Source organism: Lepidochelys olivacea (genome assembly GCF_965140295.1).
Source record: "Lepidochelys olivacea isolate rLepOli2 genome assembly, chromosome: 1".
NCBI classification, from domain to species: Eukaryota; Metazoa; Chordata; order Testudines; family Cheloniidae; genus Lepidochelys; species Lepidochelys olivacea.
Genome location: NC_140411.1, coordinates 195,977,834 through 195,996,318, shown reverse-complemented (window position 1 = coordinate 195,996,318; position 18,485 = coordinate 195,977,834). Strand labels below are relative to the sequence as shown.

The window sequence follows — 18,485 nt, the reverse complement described above, 5'->3', positions numbered from 1 at the left end:
CCAAGGGACACAGCATGTGGAGTCCCACAAGTTTACAGTTCGTCCTGGTTGATGAAGGATGGGTTGGGAAGACAGGAGAGATCATGATCCGCAGTGTCCCCAAGATGCAGTTAATATTCAGATCCGCATCGCCTTGATGTCTGATAGAGTTGTGTTGTGGGGGACGAGGTTGGGAGCAAACTGGCTTAGGCCAAACATGGATAAGACAGAGTGATGCAGATGGGTAGGGAGAAGTAACTAGAGAAATGCACTGAGGCTGTGAGGGTGAGTTCTGATGGAGGTGTTACCTCACCTTTGCGGATACAGTTTATATTGGCAGCATCGTATTTGCTCCACAACTTTTCTGTACTATAAAATGGGCTTCCATGTTATACAATAGTACTATTATATCTATCGTTGCTCCAGTGGCTTTGACTTGTCTTCTGTGAGGTGGGTCTTGCCACAGGGACTCTTACATCTATGAGCTCAAGGCTGAATTGCTACAGTGGTGTTCCAGCTGGGGTTACCCTCTGAAAAGCATTCGGCAACTTTTTAGTTATTGTACGGAGTGGTGCAGCAACACAGCTTTTGAGTGGGGAAAGAGTTGCTGGGACTACATAGCACCAGTCCTCTGTGCTAGCTAACTGTTCATTTCCAGTGGCCGTTCACATTGTTGGTTGCAAGCTACATGGTCCAGGCTAAGTTAACTAAGATGTCCTTTCTCCATTGTTGCATTGTGACAGTTATGTAATGGGTTGCTCTTGCTTTCAGTGCCTGAGGTTGAACTCTCTAGGCTGGTGGCAGAGAATGGCCCTCACCTGTTCCCTCTCTTAATTTTAGCTCAAGTATGGCAAGAGAGTTTCAGAGTGAAACTTTGGCTTGAACAAGCTTTTTACTGACCTCTGCTTAGGTACAAGACATTGGCAGATTTACTGTAGACATATTTTGGGAAGGGCATGTGTGTATCATTGTTTTAGTTATATATATATATGCATGCACAAATTTTAATATAATGGGTGATGCTTATCCATGTTTTATTGACTGACTTATTTTTTTTAACATTTCTCTTTTGGTGCTAATAGGTCCAACTTCTTGGGACTGAAGGTCTAGAGCACGATGCTGATGAAACCGAAGATGATGAATCCTCAGAGCAGCGAGCCCGCAGGCCAATGAACGCATTTCTCTTATTTTGCAAACGTCATCGCTCCCTTGTGCGGCAGGAACACCCCCGTCTGGACAATCGTGGTGCTACCAAGATATTGGCAGATTGGTGGGCTGTTCTAGACCCGAAAGAAAAGCAAAAATACACTGACATGGCCAAGGAGGTATGTACTGTTCCAGTTGTATGTGGTTGTCAACAGAATTTCTGCTGTAAATGTCTTATCTTCTGTGCATTATAATGTCTTAGTATTTAACATGATGATATAAATGTGTCACAGTACATAGTATATCAGAAATTCTCTGAAGTGCCATTTTCTAAAGTAAGACTGTGTGCCCTGTGGTTTTGTACAATGCTTTCATTTTAAGGTTGCTGGTGTGTGTTACTGTCACTAATGCTTGTTTTATTTTGAATCAGAGTGCAAGGGAAGCAGTGTGTTTGTATCCAAACTATCCTGTCCTTGGTAATCTTCTGGATGCAATGGACATAGAGCTCATGGTACAGCATTCGTATGATGCTAGCATGTAAATGGCATGTTGTCCGCCCAGAAAGGCGTGGCAGGCATGTGCCCAAGGAAGGCATAATTAAAAGTCCATTCCATGTTAATCAACAGTACTGATAGATGGCATTATCTTGAACTGTGCATTTCCTATTGGTAATAGAGCCTGTTAAACAGTCCTTGTTGAACCCAAAATTCCAAAAACGTAGCCTGTTTTTTTCCTTTGCTAATAAAATCAGTGTTCACCAAATAGTTTGGCCAAATCATTTTTAAGCTGCCATTGGTTCATGAACTGTTCACTTTGCCTATTCACTGTTCTCTCTCTGATGTGTAACTGCTCAGGTCGCAAGTGTTGCTAAGGCGGAATCCAATCCCTGAATCAGTGAACAATAGGTCATCAAAATCCCTTATGCGGGAATCCCATGAAAAGTCCCTCATTTCATAAAATGTCTTTCATCTCACAATTTAAATGTGAGGGGGTGATGTTGGAGTGGGTTGGACTGTAGCCGGTTATATAGGATAGACTTCTTAGCCCGAAACAGAAGATAGTAATTTAGTTGTTTAACGTGGATTGTGTGGGGAACTATGGAGTTTGACATCAAACAAGGCAACTGCTGGGGCAATGAAAAAGGAGAACACTACATCTGAGCTCATAGACTATAGAATAAGCAGTAGATGGAGCCTGAGTCAGAGCTATCCTTAGGACAGTTAAAGAGACAGTTATCCATAACTGTTATGTTAAACATAACTGTTATGTTAATCCATATTATTTAGGATCATTTCTTACTGTTTCCAAACACACATGAAGTTTGGATATCTTGAGGGAGCTGTATTAGATCATATGGCTCTCTGGAGATCTACTTATTTCTGGAGTTTCTGTCTTGGGACATGTTCAGAAATAGTAAGGAAAGACAAGCACTGTACATGGCATAGACATACTTTATAAATAAAAATGTATAAAGCAGATGTAAACAATTTCTGAAGCACCCAGTACTGTTCACAGTCTGTGACGGGATACTAAGTTAGATGAACTATGGGTTTGTTTCTGTTACTGAAGTTCCTAATTTATTCTGCATTCCCACTTTAAATTAGGCAGTGCTTTTAAAAATTAAGAAAAGTCAATGAAGAGATATGATACATATATTGGAAAGAGGAAAGTTTTGTACTCTTTTTTTTCAAAATAAGTAAATCTAATCTTTCTTTCTTTCTCTTGCTGAAAGAAACTTTTATTTAGTAAGGGTTGGGAGGGGAATAATTGCATAACTCATGAGAAGTGACAGATCTGGAACTATTAATCATACTATTATATGTCACTGTTCCTGTAATGATTTAGTTTTTCTTGGCTTTAAGAACACATTGTGCATTTGCTATAGAAGAGAAACAATATATCCAAGGGAGTTCAGATCATTAAAATGAGCTCCAAGAATGTGTAGAAGATATAAAGCGTATAATTTTTATTCTTCAAACAGTTTTGCAGTACAACAATAATAATTAGCAACAATAGTCTACAACTGAATTGTCTTTAGTACCTCTTCATAATCAGACTCACACTGTAAAATAAACATAATCAACTGAAACCTCATTTTGAATATTATTAGTTCATATTATTTAGTGCTTGGTTTGTTGTGGGGATTCTCAAGTGGGGTAACACAAATCGTGTTAAGTGTTGTTTGCCTTTTCCTAAAGACAGGCAATTTACAGGCTAGCAGGTGGCGACCTATAAGAGGAAAGAATAAAATTACATTCATATTGCAATTTTTTGGTCTAATTATGAAGCCATCTAAACTAACTGACACGTTTCAGAAAATTATGATTTGAAATAGATCATAAAAAGCTTTTCACTGTGGTGGTATTCCACCATTGCTGTCATCGGATCTCAAGATTTTTACTGCAAATGGTTAAAGCTTTCAAAATTGGATGCCAAAAGTTAGGCATCTAAATAAGTGTTCTGAATTTCCTCAGATGTGCTGAGCACCCAGCAATTCTCATGGACTTCAGCAATTTTGAAAATTGGGTCATTTATATAGGTACCTAAACATGAACTTAGAAGCCTAGCTATACGCACCAAGGCCAGATTTTCAATGGTGTTCAGGCACTTAAAGGTACAGATAGGCTCCTAATGGGATTTTCAAAAGCTCTTAAGCGGACTGAGTGCCTAACTCTCATTGCCTTTCTATGGGAATTACGTGTCTAACTCACTGAGGCACCTAGTGGGAGTTTCAAAAGTAGCTATCTGAACCTTTAGGTTCCTAAGTTCCTAAGTACCTTTGAAAATCTGGCCCCCGGTTTTAAAAATCTTAGCCAACAATGCTGAGAGTACATGGAATTTTTGTTAGTTTAAAACATGGAAGTTAGTGGAAGTTCTGCTATTGTCTTCAGTAGGAGCGACGGCAGGCTTTTGATTTGTATCCTGTAACCATTGTAGGTCAGCTTCAACTTAAACTATAAAACTTTTATTGCACAAGGGCAAAAGCTCAATAGCTGCTAAATACTTCTGGCAGAACCACATGTGCTCGCTGCCATTTATTAGCATTATAGTTTAGAGTGAAAGAGCCATTTTCTCCTCAGTAAAGGTAGTCTTTATTCCCCAGTCACTTGAATTGTACATAAATATGTGTGTCTATTTTAATTACCCAAATGCACGAAAGGGATCGAGTTCACCTCTTAAGAATGCCTCCCCACTGCTCCCTTCATATTTGGGCTAGAATTTTTCAAATAGCTTTTTGTAAAAAACGGAAAGGGCTGTAGTGCTAAAGTGCTTGTTGGAAAACAGTTGGTTTTAAAATATTTCTTTGAATCCACAATATCTGGGCCAGCAGAATTGTTTGGCCTCTTTCCTGTGGTGAACAGCCTGATGAATGCAGACTGTTGCCACTCAGCAACAAAGTTGAGCACTTCTCACTGTGAGGACTCTTTCAGCTATTTCACAGACAAGCTCAGACTCAGACCTTGTTTTGCGGCTGCTTTGGAAGCAGCATCAAAATGAGAAGAGACAAATAATATGCCTCCACCTGTGGAGTTTTGCTAGATATGCTTGGAGAGGTGTGGACCGTGACATACATGTAAACTATGTCCTTCACGGTGTTGCCAACACTCTTGGTGGTTTTTTGGAAAGCCCAAGCTCCTGGATTCATTCCTGGTGGTTTGTGAGAATATTACTTTTAAAAAAGAGAGAGAGAGTGTGTGCGTGTGTATGTGTGTTAAATTTCTAGCATTCATGTTTTCAGAGGAAAGCTGGAAACCATAATATACACATTGTGAAGAGAGTGGTCACTTATTACCAGCAGGAGAGTGAGTTTGTGGGGCGGGGGGGGGCGGAGGGTGAGAAAACCTGGATTTGTGCTGGAAATGGCCCAACTTGATGATCACTTTAGATAAACTGTTACCAGCAGGACAGTGGGGTGGGAGGGGGTATTGTTTCATGGTCTCTGTGTGTATATAGTGTCTTCTGCAGTTTCCACGGTATGCATCCGATGAAGTGAGCTGTAGCTCACGAAAGCTCATGCTCAAATAAATTGGTTAGTCTCTAAGGTGCCACAAGTACTCCTTTTATATTTTCATCAGTAGATCTCAAAGCCCGTCCCAATATTTTGATCCTCACTGTAAGGTAGAGAAGTGCTATTATCCCTATTTTGCAGATGGGGAACTAAGGCACAGAGAGGCTAAGTGACATGCCCAAGTTCACTCAGGAAGTCCATGGTGAAGCAGTGAATTAAACCCAGGTTTCCCACGTGCCAGGCCAGCACCTTAACCACTGGACCATCCATCTTCCCAAAAACACAAATTTTGAAGGCTCAAATCCTAGAAGGGAAATAGAGACCAGATTTTATTATTTTAAATCAATCCCATGATTCCTTTTGTGTGTCCATGTCAGCCCGGATTCATGATTTTTGAATGCTTGGTGTTGGCAATACATGGCTGACTGAAAGCCAGCAAGGGAGCGCTGATGGAAATTTTTAATGCTTCTTCCAAGAGGTGCTGGCAGTCATTAAACAACTAATGACTAGACCTTTCCTCAAGAAAACATCCTGTGCTATGAATGGCCATACCAGTTACAGTGCTGTCTGGAGCCATCTATTTTTATTTTGTTTTAAAAATCTTTTATTTTAAGAAAAGAATTAAGTGTCTGTCAGAAAACATTCAGATCCTACTTGGCCTCCTAAATCATTGTGAATAGTTAAAAAAGGATGGTAATTGAGCAATAGCCCGGAGTTCTGTAATACATAAATCCGAGTAGGTGATGTATTATAACCCTGTGGGGTGATATACTTTAGTGCTATTGGGGGTTCTGTGCTTTTAACTGTGTGAGCAGGAAAACTGATTCATGAGTGGGTTTGATGTTCTAACAATAGAAAGTAAAGCTGTTTCTTTGTGTGTGTGTGTGTTTCTTCCCTTGATGATGCTATTTTCATGTTGTGCCCATTCACTAGTAAAATGAACGCTTCAAGTGGAATTAAAAAAAAATAAGTAGGAGGTGCCACACTCTTTAATTTTCCAATCTAATACATGTAGCCCGTTCAAGATATACAGAGAGATTATGTGGTTCAGCAGCACATACAAATTATTTATAGGAAAGCCTACAAATAAATAAAAATAGAACTTCACACATTGTATCCACATAGTATTTTTGTTTTTCTGAGGTGAATCATCCATATCCATGCTCCAATCTGGAGGCGGACAGTGACAGTTGACAGATTAAGATGGAAATGAAAGTACAAGAAGCACACATGCAATGATAATACTGCCACAAGACAAAGGGTTTTGCAGTTCACATGGATATTGATCTGGGAAAAAACTGGAGTAGCTCTGTTAGAGGATGTGGTTTTCAAAACATTTATTACCTGTTTCCATCCGTAGCCAAAGAATTTATTTTCTTTAGTTTTGTTTGTATGCAATATTTTTTAAAGGGAATTCAGTGCTTTCGCTTTTGTGCAAAAGGTGGTTGGACTGATGTCACATGAATGAATGGAGCACGTGGTACTGCGCTGGAAACGTCCCTAGCTATCCTGCCAGCACGCATCAAATAGAATTTAGGGTGAGGATAGTTTAGGCTTCATGCCCATTTAATCATTGGCCTCTGCCAATAGTCAGCTAATACATTTGAAGTTATCATACCTCATTCCCATGCCAGGAATAGATAGCACTAATTTGGTAGCCTCCCACAGAACTGGGCTTTCTAAACCCATCGGAGTTGTGCTGATAAGCGTTGGGCAGCCTGAATCACAAACAGAAAGGCGTTCTACCACTGCAAGAATTAGGCCTCAGGCTTGCTATTTTGGCAAGTCCTGTTACCTTGGCCTAAGAATGTCCAAATAAATGTTTCTGACTCTCACAAGGCATCCAGTCGTAATCAGTGTACAGCCTTTTCGGTGCTCTGAGGATGTATTATCACACAACTCTCAACAGCCACCAGCAATAATCCAAAGATTAACTTTTTGCCATTCATTGTATGACACTCAGCATGAGCTTCACAGGCAGATTCCTGTATAAAAAGAGTAACCACTAATTTCTCCATATTCCCCTACAAAATTATTATACCTCAGCACATCAGTGTGCTCTCATAAATGCAATACTTAATTGTATGCTCTAAGGGGCATCCTTCTCCATCTCTCTTGACCCCCAAATTCTCTAAATCACTGCCATATTGCTTAATATGTAGTTTTACTACTTAAAAGGTACCAGTTATGGACAATGTATTTATTTTGGACCTCCCTTTCTCCTCTCACATACCAATCTGGTATTTCTTGACTGATAAATGCAAACTCCAGACTGACATGACATCCGAACAATGCTTAGCAAATTCCTACTTGCCTTTTTACGTCAGCACCTGTTCATGGAGCCCAGTCTCTGTTGCCAGCTCCATTGACTGTTCTCCAGTGAAGTGCGTTCCTCAAATGAAATATACCCCTTTTCCCCTGCCATCTTTTTGGTTTTCCCATTTCTAGTGATGTCTGTGAATGAGAAAACTCAGTCACTAAAAAGAACACATTAAAGTGCACTGCGAAGCAATACAATATATATATATGCTCCTTGATGACACAGCCTCAAACTTTATTCAAAGAAGTTATTTTCCTATGTGTATTTTACATGTTGTTCTGTGTTCATCTCCTGTTTTTTACTGAAGGATCGTGGCAAGATATTTGGAGTGTATGTCATTTGCGGGTAGAACCTGAGCTGAGTGGCATCATTATCCCCATTCAAATCAACTTTCTGTTTTGCCAGGGTTTGCCAGAGGGAACTGAAGATCTGATATTGTTAATTGTTTTTATTTAAAAACAAAAACACTAGGAGGGGAAAGGCCTCTTGGAAAAAGTTTGATGCTTTCTTTCCATATCACAATGGAGTTTTTTGTAAATGCAAGTCTTTTGCCTTGCAATGCACCTTTAAACATGTTGGCAGTGTGTTCATTATGCAGGGCACATTACTCTGAACCTCCCATACGTCACATTACGATGGTAAAAAATCGTCTTCTGAAAGTGATGTTTTTAAAAAAAAATCAACTAACGAATTTTGATAATGGGTAGGGCTGTCACAAGATTAATAAAATTAATCATGATTAATTTTCTGTTAATAATAGAATACCAATTTAAATTTATTATAAATATTTTGGATGTTTTTCTACATTTTCAAATATATTAATTTTAATTACAATGCAGAATACGAAGTGTAACATGCACACTTTATATTATTATTTTTATTACAAATATTTGCACTGTAAAAAAAGATAAACAATCTACAAGTCGAAGCATGAAGGGTCATATAAAGGTTTAGCATATCTGGCACATAAATACTCTGCAATGCTGGCTACAACAGTGCCATGCGAATGCCTGTTCTCACTTTCAGGTGACTTAAATAAGAAGCTGGCAGTATTATCTCCTGTAAATGTAAACAAACTTGTTTGTCTTAACGGCAAAGAGTCCTGTGGCACCTTATAGACTAACAGACACATTGGAGCATAAACTTTCGTGGGTAAATACCCACTTCATCAGATGCATTTAGCGGAAATTTCCAGAGGCAGGTAGTCAAAGCGGTCGGTTGGTATAGGGTGGTGTTAACGTGACCTTCACTTATTTGCACCGTGGTGTCTAGGAAGTGGACTTCCCGTGTAGATTGGTGCAGGCTGAGATTGATGGTGGTGTCTGAAGCTGTTGAAATCGTGGTGGGATTCTTCCAGAGTTTCCTTCCCATGGGTCCAGATGATGAGGATGTCGTCAATGTAGCGTAGGTAGAGAAGGGGCATGAGTGGACAAGAGCTGAGGAAGCGTTGTTCCAGGTCAACCATAAAAATGTTGGCATACTGTGGGGCCATGCGGGTGCCCATAATGGTGCCACTATTTGGAGGTATATATTGTCACCAAATTTGAAATAATTGTGCATGAGGATAAAGTCACAGAGCTCAGCAACCAGTTGTGCTGTGGCATCATCACGGATACTATTCCTGACAGCTTGTATTCCATCTGTGTGTGGAATGTTTGTTTAGAGAGCCTCTACATCCATGGTGGCTAGGATGGTGTTTTCTGGAAGATCACCAATGCATTGTAGTTTTCTCAGGAAATCAGTGGTGTCACGGAGATAGCTGGGAGTGCTGGTGGCATAGGGTCTGAGTAGAGAGTCCACATATCTGGACAGTCCTTCAGTGAGAGTACCAATTCCCAAGATGATGGGGCATCCAGGATTTCTGGGTTTGTGGATCTTGGGTAGTAGATAGAATAGCTCTATACCGAAAACCCACCGACCGCTGTGCCTACCTGCCTCTGGAAATTTCCACTACGTGCATCTGACGAAGTGGGTATTCACCCACAAAAGCTTATGCTCCAATACGTCTGTTAGTCTATAAGGTGCCACAGGACTCTTTGCCGCTTTTACAGATCCAGACTAACACGGCTACCCCTCTAATACTTGTTTGTCTTAGCGATTAGTGAACAAAAAGTAGGACTGAGTGGACTAGTAGGCTCTAAAGTTTGACATTGTTTTTTGTTTCTGAGTGCAGTTATGTAAAAAAATAATTCTACATTTGTAAGTTGCAATTTCATTAAAAAAGAGCACTACAGTACTCGTATGATGTGAATTGAAAATTCTTTCTTTTGTTTTTACAGTACAAATATTTGTAATAAAAAATAATAAAAGTGAGCACTGTGCACTTTCTATTCTGTGTTGTAATTGAAATGAATATATTTGAAAGTATAGAAAAACATCCAAAAATATTCATAATAAATTTAAATTGGTTTTTCTATTATTATTTAACAGTACGATTAAAACTGTGATGAATCACCAATAATTTTTTTAATCAAGTTCATTTGTTTTCAGTTAATTGCTTGAGTTAACTGCAATTAATTGACAGCCCTAATAATAAGACCAAAAAGTAGTTTTAGTATAAAAACATTATTGTCAGATGTTATGGACTGAATAAAGCATCTTCTAATCCAGACTCCATTAGAGCCAGAATTTTCTTCAAGCTACATAGACTGGTTAGCCTCTCCTGCCATCGGGTGCTAGGAATGTATCCAAACAATTTGGACGCATGCTTTGTGTGTTCAAGGCCATAGAAAGGTTTCAAACAGCCACAGTGCTTTCTAATGCTAAAGATCGCTATGCATGGTGGTAAATTCTGATTATGAACTCAGAGCAAAGTATCAGATGCACTGTCACAGAAAATGAGACAGTATCTGTAAGTAACAGTTTATTTTCTCACAAATATACCTGGCCTTGAAAAGAATATAACTAAAACATTGTAAAAGACAAAGTTGTCGTCTTCCCCTGCCCTCCAACCCCCAAAAAGTGTATGCGGAGCAAGGAGCCATGCAATCTTGTCACACTTATCTCCAAAGTGGTTTATTTTCCAGCTACTGATAACCAGTAAGGATGGGAAAATCTCTGCTATTTTTAAATCCTGCTGTTTAATAACTTCATCTTGTTAGGTTTGGCTTGGTGGTCAGAGTGAACTCAAAGCACAGGTTTAGAGATGTGACTAAGACCTTTGATGAAACTCCACAGTTAAGAGTATAAAAGACTATATGCTGAATTGAACACTCTAGTGAATGGGGTGCTCTCCCATTGTCCTGTAAATATCCTATTGCCATGTCTGATTTGAATATTTTCCTTACCGCTTATTTTTTCCTTTCCTGTCTAGTACAAAGATGCATTTATGAAGGCAAATCCTGGCTACAAGTGGTGCCCTACAACAAACAAACCTGTGAAAACCCAGTCATCCACTGTTACAAACAGGAAAAAGCTATGGGCCTTCCCGCCAGAATCTGCAAAAGATTTACCAAGTCCCAAGAAAGTGGCAAAGACTGAAGAAATGCCTCAGCTGAACTTTGGAATGGCAGGTGAGCTTTATGTCCTTGTTTCCTGTGAGTATTGTCGCTGTCACTGATGACGTTAAGAGAGTCTATCCTGAAAGACAATAAGACTAGCTTTCTCCATTCCAAGCCTATTATAATTCCATGTTCTCCATTCCATGTTACAATTATAGACCCTAATTCAGGTAAGCGCCTCTATTTAGGACCACACTGAAGCCTGTGTTCAGGTGCTATGTAGTGTTTTGAATAGAGATGGACTTAAGCACAAGCTCTATCATAAATCAGGGCCAGAGATCTGACATCTAAAAGTGGGGCAGGCTTTGGTCTGGATCCAAATTTTGCAGTTCTGGACCACCATCAGTTAATTAGAACTAGATCTTTTCACTATAAATCAAAAAATTATACTATTGATTGTATGCATTTTCTTTCTGTAATTTCATGTGGCACCGTGCAATGTTTATCAATCTCACGTACACAGAAATGATACACTGGTAACTACTAAAAAAAAACTTGAGGTTTTTAACAAGCAGAGTGGTCAGAACTTTCAGGATCAGGTCTTTGATTAATACAGGCGCTAATGTGCTTGAGTATTGGCAACTTCAAAACCTAAAACTGGCACAAACTGGATTTAGTGGGGACAAAACAAGCTCTTTTTCCCCTCCCTCACTTGTTTTTAAAGACAACATTTACACAGGATGTTACAAAAACTTTCAAACTTGTTTAGGCTGTGCTGTGTGTGTGACAGAAAAGACAAGCTCTCTGCCCTGGAGAGCTTACAGACAAAGGGGTAGGGGAAATTTGTGTGTGGGATGGGATTGAAAGGATAAAAAGCTTGTATCCATTTTTGCCCAACCCAATGGTATGAAAGTTCCCATAATGAAATTGCTCCTCAGCATGAAGGAAGTGTGAAATGTAGTTCAAAATGAAGTTTGTCATGCTTCAAAGTTACATAATTTGTGATGCTTGTTATTTGGGAGCCCAGCATCAGATACTGTAAATCCCTTCATTCCATTCTGCTTTTAACATCAGAAGAATAACATTAACCATCTTTAAATGTTCTTGAGATTACGTGATCAGCAGCTCGCATGGCTTATTCCTCCTGAGTGAAACCACCTCCCCTCTGTACACAATAAACCCCTACAGTGTCCTTTAGTATAAACAGAGCTGTAAAGCAACCCAGAAAAATTAAGGCTAGGAATTTAAAATAAAGCTAGTCAATCTCTGCAGATGGAGTTAAAACTGGGCAACAAAACAATCAGTAGATTTCTGGCAAGATCTGATACATTGAATGAAAAGGATCCACCATCTTCCCTAGAGTAAACAACAGTCATCTATAAGCAGTAATAGGAAGGCTTTTCAAATCCCAGTCCTAATGCTGCAATTAATTATACCCATGCTTACCTCTGCTCATGTGAGCAGGCTACTTGTGTGAATAAAGTTAAGAATAGATTTGTTTAGTAGAAATGAATGAAGTAAATATATCCAAAACAACACAGTTGGGTGACAGGGGAATCTGAATAGTGCATTAATGCTCCCAGATGTGCTGAGTTCGAGTTCCAGGCCAGTGCCTTAGCCACCAGACCTCCCTCCTTTTGTAAAGAGCACAGTGTTTTTATGTTGTCTAGGAATAGTGTACTTCAGTCTGTGGGTCACATATTAAGTTGGTAGGGTTTCTGCTCCTGCCGTGTCACAGTTGCACCCCACTAGTGAAAAGCAGATGTTCCACCGGTACAAAAGTAGTCTGTGAAAGTACTACGTGCTCACAGTGGAGAAGTTCATCACTGAATCATGAAAGGCCTCAGTGTTGCTATACCAACTGGAAAACCTTGTGTCAACTCTGTACCAGTTGAGCCTTGCTCAATTCCTCTTTCTCCAATCTTACAAAAACTCATTCATGTCTAATTGCTGCCCCCATGATTGCCAGCTTTGAAATCCGTATGGATTACTGCTAGAAAACCAGACAGTAGCTGAACATAGGAAGAAGTGAAAAGCAAAGGACAGTTATTCTTTAAACCACTGGTACTCCATTAATAACATGCATCTTCAAGACACGTTGCATCTCTAGAACTAGGAAAGTGCGTGGTGTAAAGACATCCCACACTGCCAATTTCATTTGACATGTTTATGTTTTCTTTGCTTTTATGTTCAATAATATTAGGAAAACAAATATAGAGGGGAAAATCCTTGTTGCCTTTTATGAGTTGTCCCATTGGTGTTAATAAGAGTTACCAATGCAAGTATGGTACAAAATTTGTCGTGGTTTTTAAGAAGGTACTCTCTATACAAGAAACATCCTTTTTTCCCCCAGTATTGTTGACCAATTATTAAGTCAGGTATATATCTGACACTGACATTAGGCTTCTATGTATCCAATGTCACTAGCAGTGTCTTTTTTATTTATATATTTATTTATTTATTCTTAAAGCAAAATAGAAATTGTAATGAAGTGTTACTAAAAGATGTCTGACCTGGGGTACCTTATAGGTAGGGCACTAACAAATTCCTGGTCCATTTTGGTCAATTTCACGGTCATAGGATTTTAAAAATAATAAATTTCATTATTTCATCTATTTAGGAGTTGGGGGGGGTCACAAGGTTATGGGGGGAGCGTGATGCTACCCTTATTTCTGCGCTGCTGCTGATGACAGCACTGCCTTCAGAGCTGGGCAGCTGGAGAGTGGCGGCTACTAGCCAGGAGCCCAGCTCTGCAGGCAGAGCTGCCGTCAGCAGCAGCGCAGAAGTAAGAATGGCATGGCATGATATTTTCACCCTAACTTCTGCGCTGCTGCCTGCAGAACTTGGCCCTCAGTCAGCAGCGGCCACTGTCCGGCCGCCCAGCTCTGAAGGCAGCATGGAAGTAAGGATGACAATACCGTGACACCCCCCTCCCCTAAAATAAGCTTGTAACCCCAGTACAACTCCATTCTGGGTCAGGACCCCCAGTTTGAGAAACGCTGGTCTACCCCTGTGAAATCTATATAGTATAGGGTAAAAGCACACAAAAGACCAGATTTTACAGGGGGGAGACCAGATTTCACAGTCCATGACGTGTTTTTCATGGCCATGAATTTGATAGGGCCCTACTTGTATAAGGCATAAGGCAAAGCTTAAATGCGTTCAGTAGGCAGACATTCTGTACGATGTCTCGCTTGCATGGACATTTCTTGCAGTGTTCCGTCTCATTATAATCCAGTACTAGTAAAAGCCATTATTTGCAAACAAAGTGATACTCGTGTTGTTAGCTTTAGCAAGAAAGAAAGCTATAGTTAAGGTCACAAATCAACCTCCATTATACTATTAACATATTCTTTTCTGAATAAAGCTGATAATGAGAGAGATATCTCTTTATTATTGTTGAATACCTGTAAATAATTTTAAAATAGCATTTACCATATTAAACTATTTATCTTTCTTAATTTGTTCTTCAAGCCCTCAGTAACACTCAAGCACAAGAGGGTATCAACATAATGCAGTGTGTTATCACACAAATCTTATTTGTCCCTTTTATTATTTTATCTTGCAATCTGAAACCTTGGTAGCAGCATTTTTGTCCTCCTCAAGAGCAGCTATCCAATCTCCAGCTCTCTGTTTCAGCTGCAGCACGACTATTCTTTAGTTGCTTGAGCACCAAATTAAACTTTCACTTTCCACTAAGCTGTCATTTTTTCTCCTTTTGATTTTTATTTTTAAATACATGGTTTCAGTGTCTGTTGCAACTACAGTAACACTTCAAAATAAAACCCTTAATCTTACCCTATAATTAAGAAGGTGCTCATTTAAAAGGAAGAGAAACAAGACCTTCTTCTGGAAAAGAAAATGCTTGGAAATAGGGAAAGGGTTTGGACCAGGCTATCGCGCACATAGTTATTCTGTATTTGAAGGATGCCGTTCCCCCTCCACCCGCTGAATTGCCTCATTCCTTTGCTTTGACGTCTCCCAACTGGAAGGACAAGAACTGCTGTCTGTCAGTGCAGTTGGAATGCTCTTCTGGTGAGGAGGGCTTTCATAACTGGATAGCTTGGCCTGGCAAGACAATACTTCTGTCATGTGCCTGATTTCCCCTTCCCTCCCCTCCCTACCTTCTGCCTCCAGAGTTTTTTCTGTCCACTGTTTCTTAAAAATCCCACACCAAACCAATGTATTTCCTCTTTGAGGATTATTTTATCTTTCTTCTCAAGGCTAATACGACTTTAAACCCAAATTTGGCCCCATTAAGCTTTTTTTTTTCCCATGTGAAATGAAATGGGAAACTGAAAAAAGGCTCCTCGCATTGCTCCTTGTGGTAAGGCAGAAAATTAATTCTACACCAACCTGGTGCCTGGAGTGAGTCACTCTGGTATCAGGCAGTGTTCTTCAGTCATTGGGAGTCAGCTTGTCCTTCTTCACCCACCGACTCCATGGGTGATCTGGAGAAAATTGCTTAGCTTCTCTGAGTCTCTGTTTACTCATCTGTAAATGCAGTATAAAAATACTTAACCCTGTGAATGTAGCCGTTAAAGTTTAGAGAGGAAAAATGGTTGTGTGATTAAGACAATGGACAGGAATTTAGGAGATGTGGGCTCGATTCCGAGCTCTGCCACAGACAGCTTATGTGATCTTGGGAAAGTCACTTAATCTCTCCGTGCCTCAGGATATGTCTACAGTGCATTGTACCCCAAGGTCTGTGGGACCTGGGCTTGTGGACTCAGTGTTTTCAAGCCATTGCTTGAGCATCCATGCTGCATTGTAGATGTGGGATTAAAATTGCTAGACCCAGGACTCTCAGCCATGCTAATGCATCCCTACTGCACTATGCAGACCTTCTGACTTGGGTCTGTAACTTGAGCTCTGTCCACACTGCAGAATGTCGGGGCTTAAACCTAATACATAGCAGGACTCGGGCTCTGGCTCACCCCCCTAGAACGGTCCTAGGACCCAGGTCTTGAGTGCTTGCTGACCTGAGTCAAAGTGATTTTGATTTGTGTGTGAATGGAAGAGGGGCTTGGCCTCAAACCTGAATCAGAGGCTGGGCTGAGTGTAGATGTACCTCATCTGCAAAATGAGGATAATTATTTTCTTTCTCTCCCACTTGATCTGTCTTGTGAGTTCTTTAGGCCACAAATTGTTTTACTATGTGTTTGTACAGCACCTAGTATAACAGGGCCCTGATCTTCAATGGAGCCCCTCGGCACTACTCTAATATCAATCATTAGTTGTAATAGTAAAAAAAGGCTAGTGTTGTGAGATCCCTGAAAAAGGCACCGGGTGAGTACCTGGTGCCACTGTTCATTGCCATGTCAATTTATTGACATTTCTAAGATTTATTTATTTATTTTATTTAAGATTACTTTAACTCTACCTAATATTGTATTGGCTGGGTGACATGTGGGCAGTTTGCCCAACCAAATGCCTTGTGCTGTACTGGTGCTATGGATAAATAGAGGGCTACATTCTCCAGAGCTGTCAGCCTGGCATGCTTGAACACTAAATTCAGCTCTAGTTTAAAAATAAGTAAAAAAGCAAACATGCTTCCCTTTTGTTAAAAGGAAGCTTCATCTCTGATGCGGTCCCTCCTCTTTACTTGTTCTGTAGCTGAGGGAGGGTTACTCCCCCATTCTGAGCTTCCATTTCCATTGTAAATATTTGTGATATTAGCGCTGTTCTGCATATGTTTGGTATGAGATCATCACACTTGCCGTTTTAAAGATATCCATCACTGTAGTGCTTGGAACCTGTGGCAGTAAAATTGTAATTCCCCACAAAGAGGAGTTAAGCACACAAATCCAATCAAATCCCTCAAACAGCTTTGAATGTCTATCCCAGAGGGTATGTAGAAATGGTTATTTGTGATTCTCTTGGGCTGGCTTTGTGGCATCTTGCTTTGGAGCATCTGTGACAAGTAGCCTTTTGAGGTTTTTCAGTGCACACAGTAAGTTCTTTCAGCTTGCAGATGAATCATCTTAATATTTCTTTTACTCTTGAACAGATCCTACGCAGATGGGAGGCCTGAGTATGCTGCTTTTAGCAGGGGAACATGCCCTGACTGCACAAGAGGTAAGTAACTATTTCTCCTCCCTTGTCCCCAACGAATCAGTTAGCAGGAGTGCTTAAGAGAAATATTTATAGGTATTATTATATTAATGTAGTATACATCTTAGCCAACATTTGATGGCACCCATGTTTGAGCAGCATGGCTTGACTCTCCTCAGACCATTGAACACGCTTTAGGCCTAATTTTGATGCGTCTTCTGTACTGTGGCAATATAATTCCACTGACTGACTGCAGTGATATGAGACCTCTTATATCTCCCCATTAAGATATTGTTGTTGTCAAAAACAGAAGTACTGGAATGTAATGATTCTGTTAGACCATGGATTGCAAGCCCTTCAGGGAAGGGACCATCTTGGCCTGTCTGTTTGTATAGTGCCTGGCACAACTCAGCACCTTTCCTGACCTAGGCCTTTGAGATCTACAGCAATGTAAATATTTAATAATAATAATACAACTACATTGGTCATATGTAAATTTTGATCTTGAAAGGGCTGCAAGTGCTAGCATACGTTCAAGGTATTATAGTCTATTCCTGTTAATTAGGGCTCTGTGTTATGCACAGCAGGTTTAAATGCTTTGTAGTCATTTCACTATATAACAAACATTTTGCACTTACGTAGGACTTCAGTAAATAAAAAATGTTTTTCCATTTCTCTACAGGTTTCAGGAGGTTGGTTGTTATTTAGGGTACATTTGAGGGCCCAAATCGTGCATTTTGGTGGCTCAAATAGGCCCAACATGGGTGGTATTATAATAAGTATTGTATATCATGAGTGAGATTTTTGATGCCCAGATTTGAACATGTGGACCTGTGGCATAAATTCCTATTCTAAAACATACATAAAATTATGTTTGGCCACAGAACAGAGAAAATATTTTTAACCGAAAGCTGAAAATAGTAACAATACAGATATGGTTTGTATAGATGCAAAAATTAGAAAATATTTGAAATTTATTGCTCCTTGACATATCTGCCAAGATCCAAGTTAAGGATAGGACAAGTATGTTTAGGGAGTGGAACTCTTGAGCTGTTTTAGATATTAGCACTCTGAGGTACTGTTGTAGAGAAAACACCTGCGAAACTTTGTTTGGAATTAGGGTTTTCTGTAAGTGAAAGAGAAAGTGCTGTTTGGTTACTTTGTGCTAAAGTGTAAATGTCTCGTAAGTGTCAAGCCTATAAATGTGGCCTTTTGGATTTGGGACTTATAACTATTTTTACTGGGGCGGATGTGAGGGGGAAGATTTTTTTTAAAGATGGGGCCTGGTTTTTAAGCACCCACAATTCCTACTGACATTAAATGGGAGCAGGCGTGCTGTTTCACTAAAAGGACCCAAGGAACTTTGCTCTCCACTTTGGATATGAAGCGTTTTGCTGTTTATATGAAAATTGTCTCCACTAGGATGATCTCCAACGTGTTACATGTGAAATGCTCCTATGAGCACTGCAGGGTCCATTGGTGATCTGGGCTGATAGGAATACTTATGTTGGTTTCAGGATAGAAATAGCCCTCTCTT

The 18,485-nt window shown here is 39.9% G+C and overlaps 2 protein-coding genes across 6 annotated transcripts in view; both read left to right on the top strand.

Moving 5' to 3' along the window:
- Positions 1–18,485, top strand: part of LOC311521464 (uncharacterized protein) — a 319,542-nt gene that overhangs the window by 186,345 nt on the left and 114,712 nt on the right. The window lies entirely within an intron of this gene.
- The window catches only part of BBX (BBX high mobility group box domain containing), a 193,457-nt gene that overhangs the window by 106,275 nt on the left and 68,697 nt on the right, over positions 1–18,485 (top strand). For all 5 annotated transcript variants that reach the window (XM_084616800.1, XM_084616802.1, XM_084616801.1 and 2 more), the window contains exons 5-7: positions 1,062–1,304; positions 10,768–10,966; positions 16,905–16,972. In XM_084616800.1, coding sequence (XP_084472926.1) covers positions 1,062–1,304; positions 10,768–10,966; positions 16,905–16,972 — 510 coding nt within the window. The remainder of the gene's footprint in view (positions 1–1,061; positions 1,305–10,767; positions 10,967–16,904; positions 16,973–18,485) is intronic.